Source organism: Stigmatopora argus, chromosome 22 (genome assembly GCF_051989625.1).
Source record: "Stigmatopora argus isolate UIUO_Sarg chromosome 22, RoL_Sarg_1.0, whole genome shotgun sequence".
NCBI lineage: Eukaryota > Metazoa > Chordata > Actinopteri > Syngnathiformes > Syngnathidae > Stigmatopora > Stigmatopora argus.
In genome coordinates, this window is record NC_135408.1 from 3,053,157 (window position 1) to 3,072,152 (window position 18,996).

At 39.9% G+C, this 18,996-nt stretch overlaps 1 protein-coding gene across 2 annotated transcripts; it reads right to left on the bottom strand.

Annotated features, from left to right (window-relative positions):
• Positions 1 to 38: 38 nt before the first annotated feature.
• On the bottom strand, positions 39 to 18,961 carry c2cd2l (c2cd2 like). Of its 2 annotated transcripts, none has more exons than XM_077592455.1 (15): positions 18,660 to 18,961; positions 17,627 to 18,058; positions 9,090 to 9,185; positions 8,110 to 8,229; positions 7,075 to 7,185; positions 6,434 to 6,541; positions 5,743 to 5,842; positions 5,534 to 5,666; positions 4,519 to 4,583; positions 4,095 to 4,213; positions 3,677 to 3,833; positions 3,511 to 3,579; positions 3,201 to 3,334; positions 2,251 to 2,464; positions 39 to 1,153 (listed from the first exon to the last, which is right to left on the bottom strand). In XM_077592455.1, the coding sequence occupies exons 2-15, from the start codon at positions 17,984 to 17,986 to the stop codon at positions 909 to 911; spliced, it is 2,031 nt and encodes a 676-aa protein (XP_077448581.1). In that variant the 5' UTR covers positions 17,987 to 18,058; positions 18,660 to 18,961; the 3' UTR covers positions 39 to 908. The 2 variants fall into 2 exon arrangements, with proteins under 2 accessions (XP_077448581.1, XP_077448580.1); XM_077592454.1 differs by having other exon boundaries at positions 3,511 to 3,609.
• Positions 18,962 to 18,996: the final 35 nt, after the last annotated feature.

Here is an 18,996-nt window from a genome sequence, read left to right on the forward strand (position 1 = left end):
ATAGTGACATTAATTAAATGAATAAAAACTCATTCGGATCAATATGACCCGTGTTGGACAGGGGTTAAATAATTTATTTGAATAAATTAAACATATCAAAATAACAGCAAAGATCATTCATGAACTCTTTTGATCACCTCCACCTAAGTTCTGGCATTTCAGCGAGAAAATATGTTTTACTCAAGCACGGTGTAAATATCCATCCATATGTCCTTGCTCTATCATTATAACAGTAATTTATTATTGTAAAATATTGCTGGAAATTACATTTTTAAAAATCTTTTGAATCATGAAAGAAATGTACTTATTGACTACATGGATTTTTTTTTACATTAAGCCTCTTCATTTTTATATTGAGTCAAAAAAGTACAATGTATAACACTTTCCTGCTTATTGAACAATGGCCTCATGTATTATAGATGAATATACGTACAACTACTATTTTAACATAGAAATAAACTTGATTTTCAAATGACATTTTGAAGGAAAAATCACAGCAATTTCTCTAGTTTTACAGTGTAACACAGCTAAGACAACTCATGGTATGATAAAATAAATAGCACTTCACAAAATTATAAATTATCTTCATACATAAAGTGAATTATGTAGAATCTAAGAAAAATGTGTATCCAAAGTGCACGAATGCCATTCTATCAGCATTATAAATAATTTCAAGAACTTTCATCATTTGTCAATGAAAAATACACAGAATTTCAATGCAATGGTCCTGTCAAAGTGAGCCTCCAAACAATTGACTTGATCTGATTTAAATTCCAATGATTTGATGAAGAAGCACTTATGCCCTGAAGCAGCCATAGTTCTCCCCTCCAGATGGCATTCCCAGAGGTGTCCTCAAACCAAAGGACTTGTGCTCAGACAACTGCCAGGGGAGTACAGGCAGTTAACTATCAGTTATTGGCTGCGCTTGACCCTCCATTGGTGCCCGTCGGTTTGAATTTCCGTTTCCCTGATGCTCGGAGGGAGAATCGTTTGATGAGACGTCGCGAGAAGCTGCCGGACGTCTTTCGACTGCTGTCCACTGCTCCAGCAAAATTCGTTTTGGAGATGTCTTCGTGGGACTGGCTGAGGCAGGGCTCCTTTTCCCGATATCTTCGGCGGAACAACAACCTCGATCCGCTCTGCAAAAATCCCACTGTGGGGTATAAATGGAAAACTTTTATCGTTTAGCAATTTGGTAGCCGAAAATGATTTGCTATGACTTACACATTGGCACGTTTGAAATCAAACTGTTTAAGATGCATTCCCATTGTATTTGATAGTACTACACCAATCAGCGTAACGGATTTCCCAATGCAGAGGTTCTCAAAGCGGTACGACTACACCATAAATGTTTGCTTCGGGGCTGATTTGACATTACATATACAGTAATACGTTGACATACTAGGGTACTCGGCCGTTTGGTCGCCGGACGTTTGGTTGCCCGGAAGGTATTGATAATTACCATTTAAAATTGTTGCTCAAATTCCCTAAATACAAACTGCGAATTATTATTTAGTCATACTTAATGCCCTATTAATTATTAGGCTAAAGAAAAGCTCAAAATTTCCCGTAATTTCATTGCGTTTTGTTGGAGAACTTGTTATGACCCTGACTGACATCCCTTCCTAAGGGGACAACTCATGTACATACAAACTCTTATACACTCACACGTCCGCTCAGTGAAACTGCTCAGGGCCATTGTTGGCTTTTATAGATGCGTAGACCGTGTTTTACCTTGTTTTGTCGCCGGACGTTTGGTCGCCCGTTGTTTGGGTCCGGGCGACCAAACGTCCGGCGACTAAACGGCCGGTCACGACATACTAGTGCCCCAACATACGAGAAATTTGAGATACAAGCAAATATTTGCCTTGAGATACGAGACACATTTTGAGATACGAGTATACGAGACAGCCAGGTGGCCGAGACGTGAGAAGCTGCTTATGATAACAGCGCACTGTCTTTCTCGCCGCATCTCCCTCGTGTAAAGATATCTCCGAGTACTAGGCGGAGCGTTGCATTTTTTCATGTTTTTTCGCGTTAGTGCAGAATTCAGGGAAAAACAATGGGTCCAAAGCAAGCAGGTGCAATGAAGGGTGGTGTGTATGATGATAATCGATATTAAGCATGAAATAATTGAAAATAATCGTAACGAGTTAAGCTCGTATCTCAAGGTATTACTGTATACTGAAAGAGGTGCAGATGGTTTAATTAAGGTTGCAAATGCTAGTCAAGCTAAACTGTTGGACTCACCTTTATGGTCCTTGAGACTACGTGTTTCCAAACCACCCGTGGAGCCAGTGTCTGATTCCACATCATCCACGGAGGGACGCTCCGACACATCGGAAGGTGTGGTTTCATCTGGCTCTAGATTGCGCACCGTCCCGAAATGGTTGCTTTGCATGGCTGCGTCCATTGCTGCGGTGTAGTCTCTCGATAGAGTGCAGTCGTCTTTAGTGAGTGGAACCTGTGGAAGAAAAAGCCACCAATGGTGTCATATCCCTTTAAGTAGGCTTGATTTTTTTTGCTGTTAGTAATGATATTACTCATGTGAAAATTCTCCATCTTACACAGTAAACTACGTAAAGCAAAAAAGTCATTTTAGGTTGACCTTTGCTCAAAACATCCAAAGCTATCAAGATATAAAATTACAATGACTGACTCTGTATAGTGAGATGCCTAACGGTCTTCCATTATTTTAAGTAGTAAAAGTGAAAATGTTGACAAGCTGTGTTCTCTTAAATCATTTACTGTTCAGGTAATATAAAAATGATGGGTATATCAGACTCGACAAAAGTATTTTGACACTAACAGACAAAGTGAGCATAGCATGACTAATCCCCCAAACAGCTCAGGTTGAAACTAAAAACGGACACACTTCACTATACATTGCCATTAAATTTAGGTTTAACAAAAAATTGTGTTTTATTGCGTGACAACTGGTTTCAATGTCTTAAAATGTGTCATCTCGAGATGTGTCATTTTACAACTGCTGCCCTTTAAAGCAGAGACGTTTCTTCCAAAGTCTTTTGATCAGAAATTAGGTCAGAAGACTGCTGTAGCGTAATGTGAAGCAGCGGAGAGGCACGGGAAATCCAGGGGTGTGGTAACTGAGCCTGCCGCCTATATTTCGGTATATTATTATGCATATAGATGCCACTGCAATCCAGTGTAGTCCATAGTTCTTTCTCTAGTCCACTAACCTTTGTGACGCCTGAGATGATCAGTGTGCTTCTCTTTGTTGGAGTCTTTCTAGCTATTTTTGAGTTCGTCTCAGTAAGCTGTCGAATGGCTGTTTCTGCAACAGGATCCAAGCCATTAGACAAGCGGCTGCTTTCTGTAAAATAAAAACACAAATAAAAACACAGTTTTATTGTTTGGAGGGCAAGTCTGCACCATTTCTTTCTTTCCCTAATTATATAGTTAATCAAAGGAGCAAAATTCTATTTGAAGCTTTTTTTAAATGTTGCAATACTACTTTTGTCCATGTTGCTATTTTGTTTTCTTACTTACTGCTGGGATCAGGGCTGGGGGTCCCTCTTCCATTAGAAAAAATAGGGGGCTTCTTTTCTCTCACCTCAACTTTGGACGGAGACAGCAAAGGACAATCACCTAAAAGATATGACCTCTAGAGTTTTGTATTGCTAACTAAAGAAAGGATTCATGCTTAAAATAGTACCTGTAGTGCTTTCTAATTTCAGTCTCGACTGGACTGTTGTTACGGTGGTAACGATGGTTCCGTCCGGCATGATGCTTTGGTCCACATCGACTGTTTTGGTGGGGGTGAGGGAGGAACGCAACGGTGAGTGGAGTTCCTCGGTTTCCACATAGAGCAGCTGAAAGGATTTAAAAAAAAACATCAAAATCATCATAACAGCACATCATACGCTTCACTGGCTTTGCACGTCTCATTTAGTAATTATGTGAGTACTAAGATCAGAAAAGAGCAAGAGCAATGAGCATGGAATGTTATCTGGAATTTAGATTGTGCTCTCTATCAGCTGCCTTAATACACTTCTAAAAGAAATGTTAAATCATTCCTGCCTGGGTCAGCATCTTTGTTATAGTGGTCAAGTATTTAAATGCTTGTAACTCACATCTACTGTGACGGTGGCAATAGGTTCCAAGGTGTGGCTTGGCTTTATTGGGAGTAGGACAGAGGTAGGAACTCTGGACTGGAGGTCCAAGGCAAAGGAGCCATGGCCTAGAAGCAATTCTAGCACACCAAAAAGGAAATGAGCACGTAAGCCACAGCAGACACAGATTTTGTCTTGGAAATTTAAATTCCAAAATCACAAATAAAATGATACCTGGTACATAAAAATCACATGAAATTATTAAGAAAAAAAAGAAATGAAACCAAAATCCGAATCAAAAGCAAAAGTCATATAACTGGACATTTAAACAGTATGGGCAATTATGAATACGCCATGATAAACAATAGAGTTTTAGCCCAGATTTAAAGGAGTGTTGCAGCAAAAACTTTTCTAGACAAGAGCCCAGAATACAAAGTGGTCTTACGTTCGCTTCTGCCATTCCGCTCCAAAAGTCTGACTCTCAATTCTTTGGTTTCTGGACTGAGCTCCCTTTAAGAAAGAACACAGTCGCTTTATAGAGTGATCCTGACACAAATCCATTCATTTCAATATACCGTATTTTCACGACTATAAGGCGCACAAGTCTTAAATTTTCTCCAAAATAGACAAGGCGCCTTATAATCCAGTGCGCTTTATATATGGACCAATACTAAAATTGTTATCACGATAAAATAAAGTAAATCAGTCGATAGGGTACACCATCCTCTACAGCTCTCTCAACTACGGCAAGCAGCCCCCGACTCTACTATTTTCCCCGTAGAAAAAGTACTGCGCAACGACTGCTGGGATATATAGTTCTTTTGTCAATACACCCAATGGATTGTGGCCTGGCCATTGACATATACAGCTTTACGAAGCATGGTAGACAGCGTTGGAATAGTTACGCTAGCTACTAGCTAGCTACTATTTGCGAATGGATTGTGGCCTGGCGATCGACATCAACACAGCTTTACGAAGCATGGAAGACACCGTTGGATTAGTTACGCTAGCTACTAGCTAGCTACTATTTGCGAATGAACGAAGGTATAAAACTCAGCGTTTTCGATGACTCATTTGGACAATTGTTCAATTCGGACACAGAAAATGAGGACTTTAATGGATTTGTGGGTGATGATGACATGAGTACATTGTAAAATGGCTAAGTAAAGTACAACTGAACTCAGTTTTGCTTCCGTTGCCTTTTTAAAAACGTGTTTTTAGTGTGTGGGTGTAGCGTGTATGTTTAAGATGGTGTATGTTTTGCCATGCCTGGCTGGGTCTATAAAAATGGTGCGTCCTTTGTGTGTGTAAAATACAGCAATAGCACTCGTTTCTGACACTGCGGCTAAAAATACGATGCGCCGTATAGTCATGAAAATACGGTATGTATAAAAAACACTTCTTTTTAATGAATAAGAAATGTACTGGCATGTAAAATGGATATCGCAATGTTTTCTCACAGGGTCATTTCATCTTTCCACTCCATTGGGCTTTTTGGGTTGTGGGGCACCGGCATAAAGCAGGTTGTCTTTTCTGAGTTGGGTTGGTTTAGGCTGAAGATGCAGCACAGCTCTACTGAGCTACAGCACTGGCCTGAAAACACAGTGATTCCGTGAAGTCCCACAGTTAGATAGAAATGATCCAAAGACATCGAGGGATTGCATCTGACCTTTACTTAAGGTCACTCTGAGCTGCCGCAGAAGAAGTCGCCGTACAAAGACACTCTGGGGTACAGGCTTCAATCCTCCTGATAGATTCTGTATTGAGAACTAACAGCAGAAAAGGAATAGAAAGAATTAATGACTTCTATTTTCTCTGGCACCTTTTTTAGTTCAGTCGCTGTCAATGTTCCCTCTAAGATGTGCGTGTGCGCAATTGCGCACTACTCTCGTCTTCTTTGCGCACAGCAAATCATATGGAGCGCACAAAATAAAATCCCAATTTTTTTTGTTATTTTTTATTTTATTTTTTTAGCTGTGAGGCTGATGCGCGAACCACTCATCCGCTGGGCCGCCCATGCACAGATATTAATCATTACATTTTGTTATTACTAAATCATTTATGTGTAGTAGACATACACCTGCTTATGGCAGGTGTGATACTGGTGTGTGCCCATAGTGAGCAATGATGATGTTGCTCACACCGGTACTCACTTTAGGGGGTTTAGGGTGGTTGTCTTTCTGCCCAGACAAACAAAAAATTAGAGGGAACATTGGTCGCTGTATATTGCTGACTTTGGGTCAAGAGGCGGATGAAGTACAATGAGAGCACGTCAATATATCTTGAGTTTCCATAAGCCTCATGAATTTAACACAAATTATATCTCGACTACAAATGAAGAGAAGGAGGTGAAAACGTACTGGAGAAGTACTTGTCCTGAGGTTAAGAATCACGGCTGGATGAGAGCTGAAGAGAGTATCCTCAATGAGGCCCTTGATCACATCTGACACTCCCTTTTCATCAGTGCTCTGAAAGAAAGCAGCATTGAATTGAAGTACTGATAACCAAATCCAAGAAAAGAGTAAAAAAATGGTCCAAATTTACCATTAAATGATAAAAATACATTTGAGCTTGCATGTGGTCTGACTTTCATCTTTGTTTTTAGATCAGGGGCGTGAAACTGATTCCGCAAAGGGCCGCAGTAGGTCCCGGTCTTTGTTCAAACCGATTCAGTGCCGACAGTTTAACCAATGAGATGTCGTCTTAAATAAATAGCACTGGATTACAATCAAGTTATCACACATGCAAAAAGTGTCCTCTTGCTCAATTTGCCTGAAAACTTGCGGCCTTTTTAATACTGGTGTAACACCTCTGTTTTAGATCACATTTTTTATGCGGTCTTTTTTGCACGGAAAATATATCTTTAGTTTGCTACGGTACGCTTTCTTTTTGCCAAAAACACATCTAATTTGAGGATGACGATGATGACGAAAACCCAATAGCAACACAAATAAAAGATTAAACATCAATACAACTGTTTGCTGATATTGAATCGTCTCACATGTCTCGACAGCTTGCATGGCGACGCAGTCAGTTTAAATGGTTGCTGATTGGAAAGAGTCCAGGACACCAAGATTCCTTCATCCTTCACTTCTTCCAGGCAGACAACCAACTGATAGCAAAGTAAAACACAGAACACACAGTCAGAAAAGGTATTCAACACAGAGGCAAACAGCAGAACAAGTGCAATTTCCCCACCTTTAACCATTAGAATGAGTATTCAAATGAGTTGATTTAATTTAATTGTTGCTCCACTGCTATTTTTTAATTATTTTTATTTTCATTTGAACATAATGGAAAAAATAAGCATTTTCTTTTTAGCTATGGCAGTATTTCTACTGCACCATTAGCAGTGTATGCAAACAAGTGTTTAAAAAGGGTGTCGAAAGAAGTAAAAAAAAAAAAAAAAAACTTTTCTAGCCCCACCCCTTCATTGTCACCATGAGGTGTCAATTAATTAGACCCTGCAGTGATCTTTATTATCTCTATAATAAACCAAATCGGTAAATTTTGGCTCTGTATTGTATATGTGTTTCCTCACCACCTTTAAAAACTAATTCATATATGGGAGTAAAATAGACCAGAAGAAAATATGTAATAAAAATTGTTAAAAAAAATTGACTTTGTCCATAATTAAACATGTTTTCCTTAATTTACTTATGTGAGTTTTACAGCCTAGTTTTTCATCTATCATAACACCAAGAAATTTGATTTCAGATACTCTTTCGATCCTTACATATGCATCTTTTAGTTGAGCAAGTCAGGTGTTTTCCATATGTTAGAAATGTTGTTATGGCTAAATTTAGTGTTAATCTATTGATGTCAGACCACTTCTTCATTGAAAAAAAATGTATTGGCCGTTCATTGCAGTATAACTAGTTATAATGTTCCATAGTTTACATAATTATCCCCGATGGCATGACAAACATGTCCTGCCATTGAAAGTTGATATTTGACTAGCAATTGAAACGTCCTCGTGCACTGGCCGTAAAGGAAAGTTGCAAAATAAAAGAAACCAGGTGGTGTGCCTCAGTACCTTTGCCACTGTAGGTGCAATCGTAATCTGATAGGTGTCCATGGCAACGGCAGCGGGGGACTGCTGAGTAACCGTCACAGGAAATGCCACGTTGTCCACCCGACATTTACAATGTAAAACCTATCAAGTAAGAAAAAGGCATCATCAGAGATTCACAGCCAGTCAAGGCTACTATTTGTACTCTACACAGTGAATATAAATTAATTACACTACTATGCATTCATTCATTCGTTTTCCGAACCGCTTCTCCTCGCCTTTGAAAAAAAAAAACATCCCTTGTTTTCAGTGTATATATGTCAACCATTGTATTCATGGTGCATGTGAATGCATTTAAAGCGCTTAAGGATAATTTTAAAAATAATTTCCTCTTCTGACAATGAGTAGCTGTGAAGTGACATCAAAATGATAAAATTAGTTATTGGTTTCACCAAAAACTTTTGTACAAAATGATTCTGGTAATCAGGGTTAAATGTATTTGCTCATCAGTAACAGTATAATTGTATGCTTGTTTGGAAAAAAAATAATAATAAATTTGTGTCATTTCCATCTACGAAATACAATTCAGCAAAGCCACATTTATTTTAACTGGAACTTCGTTTTTGGAACCTTACCTCAACTGGGCCTAGTAAAATTTGCTATTTTTGTTTTCTTTTGTTAAAAGTCTTTCTTTTTTTTACGATTTTTAAAAAATATTATTATTATTTTCATTTTTGTTAACCCGTTCTGTTTAGGTTTTTAATTGTGTGCTAGCAAAATCAGACATAAAAACAAAGTTACTTTGCGGACGTGTGAAGCATAACAATCAACAAATAAATTCATTGAACTGCAAAAAAAAGTCAGCTTCTGAACACATCTTGTAAGGTAATGAACCATGCAAAATGACTTTTATCAACAAATAGTTTAAACTATACAAACATGCCCACAAAACCTCCTTAAAAGCCAGGTTATTGGAGGCAAAGTACTGAATGATGATTACCCACCGTTCTATGTGCTGATTGGTCAGTACAGGTCACACTTTCAATTGCAGGCGCAGTAATAAACTTGGCACTGCTGTCAAAAGTGATTTGGATGGAACTCTGTGAGAGACAGAGGGGAATAGAGAATACACGGACTAAATATTACATAAGAGGATATGAATACAAAGAGGCAAGACGCTCAGGAATGACATCAAATATGGCAGACAGACTTGCATGCAGCTAGTGAGCAATTTGTCAGAGTCCTTAGGGATATTTTTTTTTCACCCAGCAAATGAAACTGCCACTGTATACGAAAAATGCCAACTAGGGCAATTTTTAAGCATATTTGGTGAGCTGCATTGATCACCTTTTTAATGGCGAAAGCAAAAAGTACCTGATACCTTAATGCAGTGTTTTATTATGTTTGTTTGAATGAAGATACAATCATTTAGAGCACAGGTGTCAAAGTGCCGGCCCGGGGGCCAAATCTGGCCCGCCGCATCATTTTGTGCGGCCCGAGAAAGTAAATCATGAGTTTCTATTTTAGGATCAAATTCAAATAATGATAGATGTACATTACATTTCCTGATTTTGCCCTTTTTAAAATCAATCATTGCAATTTTTCAATCCATTTTTTCTTTTGTGTTTTTAGTTCAAAAAGCATTTTGTAAAATCTAAAAATAAATTTACAAATATTTTCCATTTTCCACTTTAAAAAAATATTTTGTTTCCATTTGAAATAAAAAAAAACATGATTAAAAGACATTTTCCAATACTAAGAAAAAAAGCTCAAATAAACATTGCTTTAAATCTATAAAAACAGACTATTTAGGATTTTAGGGCTTTTGATCCAGTTCTTTTAATCCAATTTTAAAAAATAAAAAAAATCTAGATATTAGATCTAAAATGGTCCGGCCCACATGAAATGGAGTTGACGTTAATGCGGCCCACGAAGCACCCCGAGTTTGACACCCCTGATTTAGAGCATCTGATTGTTAACACTTGCCGGCAATCTAGAGGTTCATGCAGTAACCGTGTGTGACATGGACGTAACAACCAAGACAGCAAGGAGTTGCATTTGTGCCCGAGGATGCTGGCCTGACAATGACAACATATGTTTGACCGAAGGCTAGTACTAGACGCATCAAGTTCATCTAGTATGAGATCTAGCTTCACTTTCAGACTCCAAAGACTTCACTGCCTTACAGTCTAAATACAGACCCACAACATGGGTGTAAATCCTAAATACAATTTGATACAGTACAATATTTTTTGGACTGTGAGGCGCACCGGCTCACCACTGATAACAAGTTTATTTTCATACATAAGGCACACCAGATTATAAGGCACCTTAAATAGTGCATCATTCGGGGGACTTTATCCACGGCAACGCACTCGTAACCGAACAAACAAATTTAAATTAACTTGGATTAATATATACAGACACACTCAAACATACGTTTAATGTAACGTTACACAAAACAGAATTCTAATTTTGTTTTAATTTTTTTTTACCTTCATTCTGGCCGGGTTAGCTGTTTGCCACGCCTCCACCTTCACGTTCGCTATCGATGGCCTGTTTGCTGTTGTATTCCCTTCAAAATATTCCGAAAATGATGCACACAAATGTCCTCACAATAGGATAACGCACGACCACTTGCCAACGAGAAATAGTCTTGAATGAGCGATCGCGGGAGCTAACAGGCTAAGGAAGGAAAAGCAGGAAATGCAACAGCTCAGCCTACCCACGTATTGATTGTGGGTAATGAAGTTTTATTCTGAGAAAGGGTGCCATTGGTTATCGGTATTGTGTGCACAAGTATACTTCATTACCCAGAAAGCCCTCTTTTTGCTCGCGCATGCGCGTTGTGCGTTTTCTGGTCCATGTGTAGGAGAAACTTGTCTGAAGAAATTGTTGAGTGCTCATAGATATTTGTTATATACGAAAGAGATGCGGCAAAATGATAAACAGCCTCTCATGTCATGGCCACCTGGCTTTCTCGCATCTCGAAATTTTTCTCGTATCAGAGCGAATTATTTGCTCAAAAATTTCCTCGTATCTCGAGCATCTCGTAGGTAGAGCTGCTCGTATGTAGAGGTACTACTGTAGTTACCATTCCTTAGCACCTTTAAGCACTTTACTGTAGCAGTGTAATACAATTGTGCTCCCCAAAAATAGGTTTGAGGTTGTTAAGCATAACCAGAATTCATATTGTACATATTGCACAGGATTATTCTGCACCCTTTCAATTTTGGGGAAAAATAAAAGATATGGTATTCTGAAAAATACGGTAGCAACTGAAGGAAGGACCATGTACCAAAATACACAGCTCACGACTGCCCAAAATCACATTGTCCATTTGTGTGGATGTTTGAGCGCTGCATTATCTAGCTCAGGAATGCTAACTGAATTAAAAAATAGATAAATAAAGCCCCCCATTGTAAGAACATATGTCTCTCTAAATGCAACTCCAATCTCTTTCAACCTGAACAGTGGAGTTGAGGATGATATAATGTAGTGTGTGGCATGTGTGTGAGTGTGTTTCTATGCGAGAAAGGCAGGAAGCAAAGTGCAATGCTGGAGGCTGACGTAGGTTTGGACCAACATTGCGGCCACATGACTACACACTACAAACAACGATGTTTACTTTGCTTGGGTGAAGCCTCTGAAACTGCCCAGTCAGCCTGCCATTCATTGCATTCAAAGAGCAGAGCAAATCCAAAGTGATGTATGTTGGATTGCGTGACATCTAGAAATGGGTTCCAATTATGTCTGCACTCACATAAAATCTGGTGTGCCACTCACTCAAAGAGCAATGAGGGTAATTAGGATCATTATGACATTGGGGGCAAATTTCCCTGAATGTCACTGCTAATCTTGCGTGTTAAGACAAAGTGAGCCCATGAGATATTAGCAAATTAAGACATGGGGGAGGGGTTTGTGACAGTATTAGGCGATGCCTGCGTGAAAGATAGGTCAGCAGCTCATGGAAAGCAGCATGGTCTTCTTAAATTTATTTTCTTGACCTCCCCTCACCAAAACCTAAGGTGATGTTTAATTTGCCTTGATTTCTAAGAAAACCTTGAATTCCCTTTTATCAAAAAATTTCATTGGCATACTATGCTAAGGGGCCGTGTACATGAAAACAGTAACAAATGTGAAACGTACAGTCGTTTCCAGAGAGCTCTATCAATTCAACCGCAATGGCATTTTGGGTGGCTGAAAACAAGGCGCAAGTAAATTGAAGGAATTTATATCTAAAAAAAATCATTTCATCACATGGCTCTTTAAGCTGAAATTAAAACCCTTCTAAATGAGTTTATTAATTGTAGTCCAGCCCATTTGAACTGGGAGGGATGGCAGAAGTCATTCAGTTGTCTAAACATGGAATTCAAACAACAGCAACAAGCCCTTTGGCGATTCTGCATAACATTGTTGCCATGTAAATGTGTCCTAAAAATACATGCTCCCATATGATTATAAAAGCAAATGCAAAAACAAGCTGAATGAGGATTTACTGTTCTAAACCACAGTGAACTGAACTGTAGCGCTTCATGCAACATGGCAATAAACTGCATTTTGTCCTCACCAGGCCAATGCTTGCGGCAAATCCACGGGTTTGTCCTTGTGACCTCTCTTTATACAAGTGTGTACGTGAAGCTCATTTGCGAGATATCCCGAGGACTACAACTGTGTCACTTCAAGTTTATCATAAATATTCGCTTGAGGACAGGACACTTGTGAAAACTACGATGTTTTACGACAATACACTCTGCCTGTAGCGTATGCTGTCCCTCAGTTGCCTTTCTTGACTTTCTCTTTTAGTTTATTAATGAGAGGTTCGGGTCACTAGAATAAGAGCAAATAACTATTTCTATATGACGAATAGTATAGAAGTGCACTGTAACAATAATAAATACAGCAACATTTTTTTTTAATAAATGGATTAAATGAACTGGATTAAAGGGCCTGAATATTCAGTTTTTTATAGATCTAAAACAAGGTTTATTTTAGCTTTTTTAAATATATTTTTAGATTTTACAAAATGATTTTTGAACTAAAAACAAAGAAAATATGGATTAAAAAAATAGCAATTATCGATTTAAAAAGGGGGAAAATCAGGAAATTTAATATACATCTATACTCTTCATTTTAATTTGATCCTAAAACAGAAAGTCGGCACTCATGATTTACTTTCCCCGGCCACACAAAATGATGCGGCGGGCCAGATTTGGCCCCCGGGCCGCCACTTTGACACCTGTGATATAGAGTATTAATTAGTTATAAATTGTCTGGCTTACCATACTACTACTTTTGAAATTGTAAGTCAATAAATGTTTTGCTTATGTAATGTCCAGTTTGTTTAAAATTAAACTATTAAAAAAAACAAGTTAAGTAACCCCCAAAAAGCTGTTATTGTTGCCTTATAAATAGCTTGTGACTGCTATACAGTTCAGGGTTAACTAGGATAAGATACACTTCCCTTTAATACTAAACATGATGGATGGTTAAGAATTTGATAGAATGATGGCTATATTATATTATATTTTTATATGTGCATCTATTTTCCATTTCCAGGTTACGCCCGCAAAATAGTCCTCAGACTTCAGCAAAAAGGCAGAAAGAACTAAAGCTGTTAAACAATTTGAATTTAGGCTTGCATAAGTGATCCGCAGCTGCGGCGATAATCATGATGAAAAAGGTCAGTTTCCTGCGCTTTCATAGTAAATGAGCATGTCCTGTCATCTAAAATGGGCCTACTTGTGTATAATCACAATAATCGACCGGCAGCGAAGCAACCAATCAACTGCCGACTTTTGTTTTTCCCCCGTCACTTTTTACATGCGTGTCACAAATAGATCATGAGTTTTTTATTCCATTAGAGAGCTGCAGTTTCCCCTTTAAACATGGTAGCTATAATCCACAAACCAAGAAAAAAAATGTCAACCAGCTTCCATCCAACCCAGCCTGATTCATCCAAATGACTCCTTATAAAGCTTCTCCAGTGGCTCCTGCGGCAATAAGTCAGCAGACATTTTCTAAGCGAATCAGGAAACATGCTGCATCAAGGGATGCTTTAGTATACAACTATTTTGTTTTCGGATCAGTCTTGAATGACCAAGTGGAATAAACAGTCTTGTATTTAATATCATGTCATAAACCTTCAAAGAAGTTGTAACAATTAGCGGCTTGTTTAAGAAAACGCGCACACCCACATTTAAGCAGCTGCAAAGATGGCAGCTAAAATATCCGGAAGAAGGAGAGGGAGGTTTTTTTTCTCAATCATTATCAACAAAATTGGTTGGGACATATTTAGAAATCCGCAAGGAAACCAGCTGCTCACTGTGATCAGTTCATTACGTGGCTTCTGACAATTGACTTTTATTTCCTGACCTCTTTAATAAAAGAGATTTATGCAAGTAGAAATAACATTCAAATCTACATTGACACCCATGTGCCTGCTTCAAGTACAATATGTGAGGGAAGTATTGCATTATTTGGGCCCTCTTTAACTGGCATTGAAATGTTATTGTATTTCTGTATGTATATTTCGACTTGGTTTAAAAAACAAAATTAAAAAAAATAAAAACAATTTCAATCCCTGGATTTTCACGCCTATAGGGCGCACTGAATGAAAGGGCGCTGTCTCAGTTGCGGGTGCAATTTCAGTTTTTTTGCCCATAGAAAAAGCGCTTCGGCTCAAAAGACGCGCTGCAATGGTCGTGTTAGCATGCAAGCGAGCTTATGTTTTAAAAAGGCAACACAAGCAAAACGGGCGGCCCAGCAGATGAGTGGTTAGCGCGTCGGCCTCACAGTGGGGGACCTGGGTTCAAATCCAGGTCGGTCCACCTGTGTGGAGTTTGCATGTTCTCCCCGGGCCTGCGTGGGTTTTCTCCGGGTACTCCGGTTTCCTCCCACATTAAAAAGACATGCACGTTAGGCTGATTGGACACTCTAAATTGCTCCTAGGTATGAGTGTGAGAATGAAAGGTTGTTTGTCTCCATCTTCCAAGCTTTTACACAGACATCCTTTTGTCATTCACGTCAGGCCTTTCCTCTGTATTAGGTGTTGTTTCTCAGACTATTGAAGGTGTTTTTTTAGGGTTAAAAGCGCTACGAGCACATGGAAGTCAACTACCTCACCAGTCGTCTGGGATGTTTTGAATGGATTTACTACCGTAATGCTTGGAGTACGCGGGCGGGATATTTTTAGGGTCTGCTCATTTGACCGCGAGAACAGGAACAACCGCTGGGTTGACCGCAGTAAATAGCGTGTCAGCAAGAAATGAAATCAGGGTCATACAAAATTTTTAATGTATTGCAAACACAAGGCGCACAACGACTGATTGGGCGCAGCATCCATTTTAGAGAAAATGTTATACTTTTAAGTACGCCCTATAGGTGTGACAATACGATACCCATCATCATCAGCATCATTGGTTTTCCATCTGCAATCTGGCATTTGAGGCCACCTGATGGTGTAGTGGTTCACTTGCCTGACTTCGGTGCAGGCAAGCGTGGGATCGATTCCCACTCAGGGCAGTATGACTGTGAGTGCGAATGGTTGTCTGTCTCTGCGTTCGCGACGGCTGATTGACGAACAGTCCAGGGTATAGTCTGGCTTTCCCTCAAAGTCAGCTGGGATACCCTCCAGCAACCCCTGCAACTTTTACGAAGATACGCGGTACGGATGATCAATCTGGCCTGACTTTCTGAACCACTAAGTAAAAACAATTCATTCTCTAAACATTATTACAATGATTTAACGACCTCTGTCAGACTTTGAATATGAGACAAGCGCTAAATTTAATGCGAGAGGAGAAGGGATTGACATGTTAATCCCCACGTGTAGTAGGTATCCTCAGGGCACAGCCTCCAGTGGCACTGGGTTTTGCTAGTGCAGTGCCACAATTTCAAAATACAAAGCAACTAGGTAAACCGTGCACGCGATCATCTTTAGTTTCTGTTGGTTTTGCAAGTGGCCACGACAACATGCACGAAAATCAACATGGGAGGGAAAGAATGAGATGTGAACTGCTTGTACTGTATGGTCATATTTCCCAGCAGGTTTTTCAAGTTCATGGAAGCCAAAAACATTCCAGTCAACCATGTCGCCATGCACGAGTGTGTCAATGATTGTGTTTTGTCATCACGACCAGGGTCATGGCCCAGGTATCATTTGCAGCCAAGTGATTAGCATATGTTCGCAGACGCATCTAGAATATCACTGCCAAGCACGCAGAGGCAGTAACAAGGAAATCTTGTTTTACTAACTAGCGAGTTAAAGATGCATTGATCAGCAGTCTCGGTTCAAAAAAAGTCCGCTGAAGAGCAGTTATCACATGAACACAGTGTAGAGAACTAGCTTGTCTCTGCATTTACTGAGATTCTCCATGGAAAATGATCAGTTGTGTTAACTGCAAAGTGAAATGGACACTTTTTTGGATCTCCTAACTTGGAGGAGTCTGAGAATTTCGTAAAAGAGGCTAAAAATGTCCTAAACGCGGATCCTTCAAATCATAACCACTCCCTTCATTCATGAACTATGATGTAGCCTGCCAACGTACAAATATCCTATTTCTTTTCTGGCCGTTGTTTAAAAATGATCTGGCAGCGGTGAAAAATCTGCTCAGTGATAGTGTATTTCAATAAAGAATTGCTCACTCAAAGAACACAGTTGGCTGAAGTGTTAAATAATAACAGATCCTACTAATTTTGCCTACCTTCTTTAGATGAGAAGGCATTAGAAAGATAAGAATACAGCACTACCATTGACTCGTAATATCTTGAGGTAACTAAATAAATGAAAGCCCATCTATTGAAACGGTTAAATTGTAAACCATGTGAGTTTTACTTTTAAACAGCTAAGTTCAAGATATTCAATTGTGTGAGCTTTTTTTCACAACTTTGTTCTTGAATCACACATGAAAGTGAATCAAGATGAATATGAGTATTGTCCCATTTAAAAATGAAATCAGATGGACATTTTCCAAATGCAGAGTTGTTAGAGACCAGCAGAAACTGTAGATTAAACGTAGCTTATGGAGAAGCACCATCAATTTCGTCACACGCAGTTCGTGTGATGACAAGTAGGCTTTTTGTGTTGTGGTAATGACGACATGGCCTATGTCCGATTATTATTATTATTATTATTATTAGAAGCACTTAAGTGTGTTCAAAAGTGAAGATGAGGTCAAATTAAATTCACATATCACAATAGCAGTACACGTTAGGCTCATCAGCAATCAAATGACAATTGCTACAAATGGGCAAAGGAGAGAGAAGACCCAACTCACACTGTGGAGGGTTACGAAGGCTATTTTTACAAAGTGTAGGCGTTCATACTGCAATTATACAGGCTGGTCTCGCCTCTTCAGAGCTGTTACGCAAGGCTGTTCCCCCCCTCATCCTCCTCTTAACCATTAGACACTCCGACACCCACTTCCAACACACATAGAACAAAACACACACCTCAGCTGCTTTCAGATTGCTAGCGTTACACTGCTTTTCTAAACAATGTCAGCATGTTCGCAAGAGGATGAGGAAAATTCTCACTTACCCCATTCCTGCAAGCTTGCTCATTCAGAGCTTGGACCCAGCTTCTGCGACACTGCTCGCTGAACGACTTGAAGGAGAAGAGGGAGGTCAACAAGATTTTAATGTCGGCTTCGGACTTGGTTCCCCCATCATGAAGAGGGCGCAGCTTGAGGAGGAAGACCCGTGCGAATCCGGCCCAGCTGCGCCAGAGATGCTGCCCGAGGGAAAGACTCTGCCCATGCTGACCTTCAGCTTTTCTTGCTCTCCATTGGCGCAGGAGGCTGAGTGAGAACTGGAAGAGCCAGGCCAGAACGATGAGCAGGGAAGCCAAAAAGAGCCCTACCAAAACCACCCAGCCCAACTCCTGGAGCTCCATCACCATCTCCTCCAAGCTCTCATGTCTATGTGGAAATGTTAAGGAGTGGGAGAAGAGGGTTGACAAGCACCCTTTAATCTGTAAAAGACACCAAAAAGATAGTTATCCTCACTTTATTTTTGACTATATTATTATTATAAGCTATAGAAAGGGTGGCACGGTGAAGCGAGTGGTTAGCATGTCGGCCTCACAGCCCTGGGGTCCTGGGTTCAAATCTAGGTCACGTCCACCTGTGTGGAGTTTGCATGTTCTGCGTGGGTTTCCTCCGGGTACTCCGGTTTCCTCCCACATTCCAAAAACATGCATGGTAGGCTGATTGGACACTCTAAATTGCCCCTAGGAATGGATGTGAGTGTGCATGGCTGTCCGTCTTGTGCCCTGCGATCGGCTGGCAACCGATTCAGGTTGTCCCCTGGCTCTGGCCCGGAGTCAGCTGGGTTAGGCTCCAGCACCCCCCACGACCCTAATGAGGATAAAGCGGTCCAGAAAATGAGAAGCTATAGAAATAACAACAGAAACGATGGTGCTTTTGAAGGATCAAGAGTGATTGCGCAGCAGTAAGGTGAGTGAGTGTGTGTATGTATGTGTTTGCGTGCGTGTGTGTATGTGGCTTGTTAAAGGTGCATTAGAAGAGAAGGAGCTTAAATATGGTATTATATTAAGATTTCAATGGACCCACCGTTTAACTTGGACCGTCCTGGGTGCAACATGCAGGGAATCGAAAGCAAGTCCTGGTAACATGAAGCTGCTGCTTTCATGGCGAATTAAAACTGCGGCGCCAACAGCACATGACTTTGAACTATTGAATATTCGGTGTTACTCACGCGATCGTCCCCCTCATTAAAATGGATTTCCCCCCTTAAATATAGGTATCACCGATCCCGAAGTACCCGCTCCACTCGTATCCAAATCCCCACCGATCTTCCCTTCGTGAGAGACTAACCTCTCCACAACGAGACGACTGCCCAATGACGTTAACCTGCAGATGGCGCCGCAGAGACGGGATGCGAATGGTC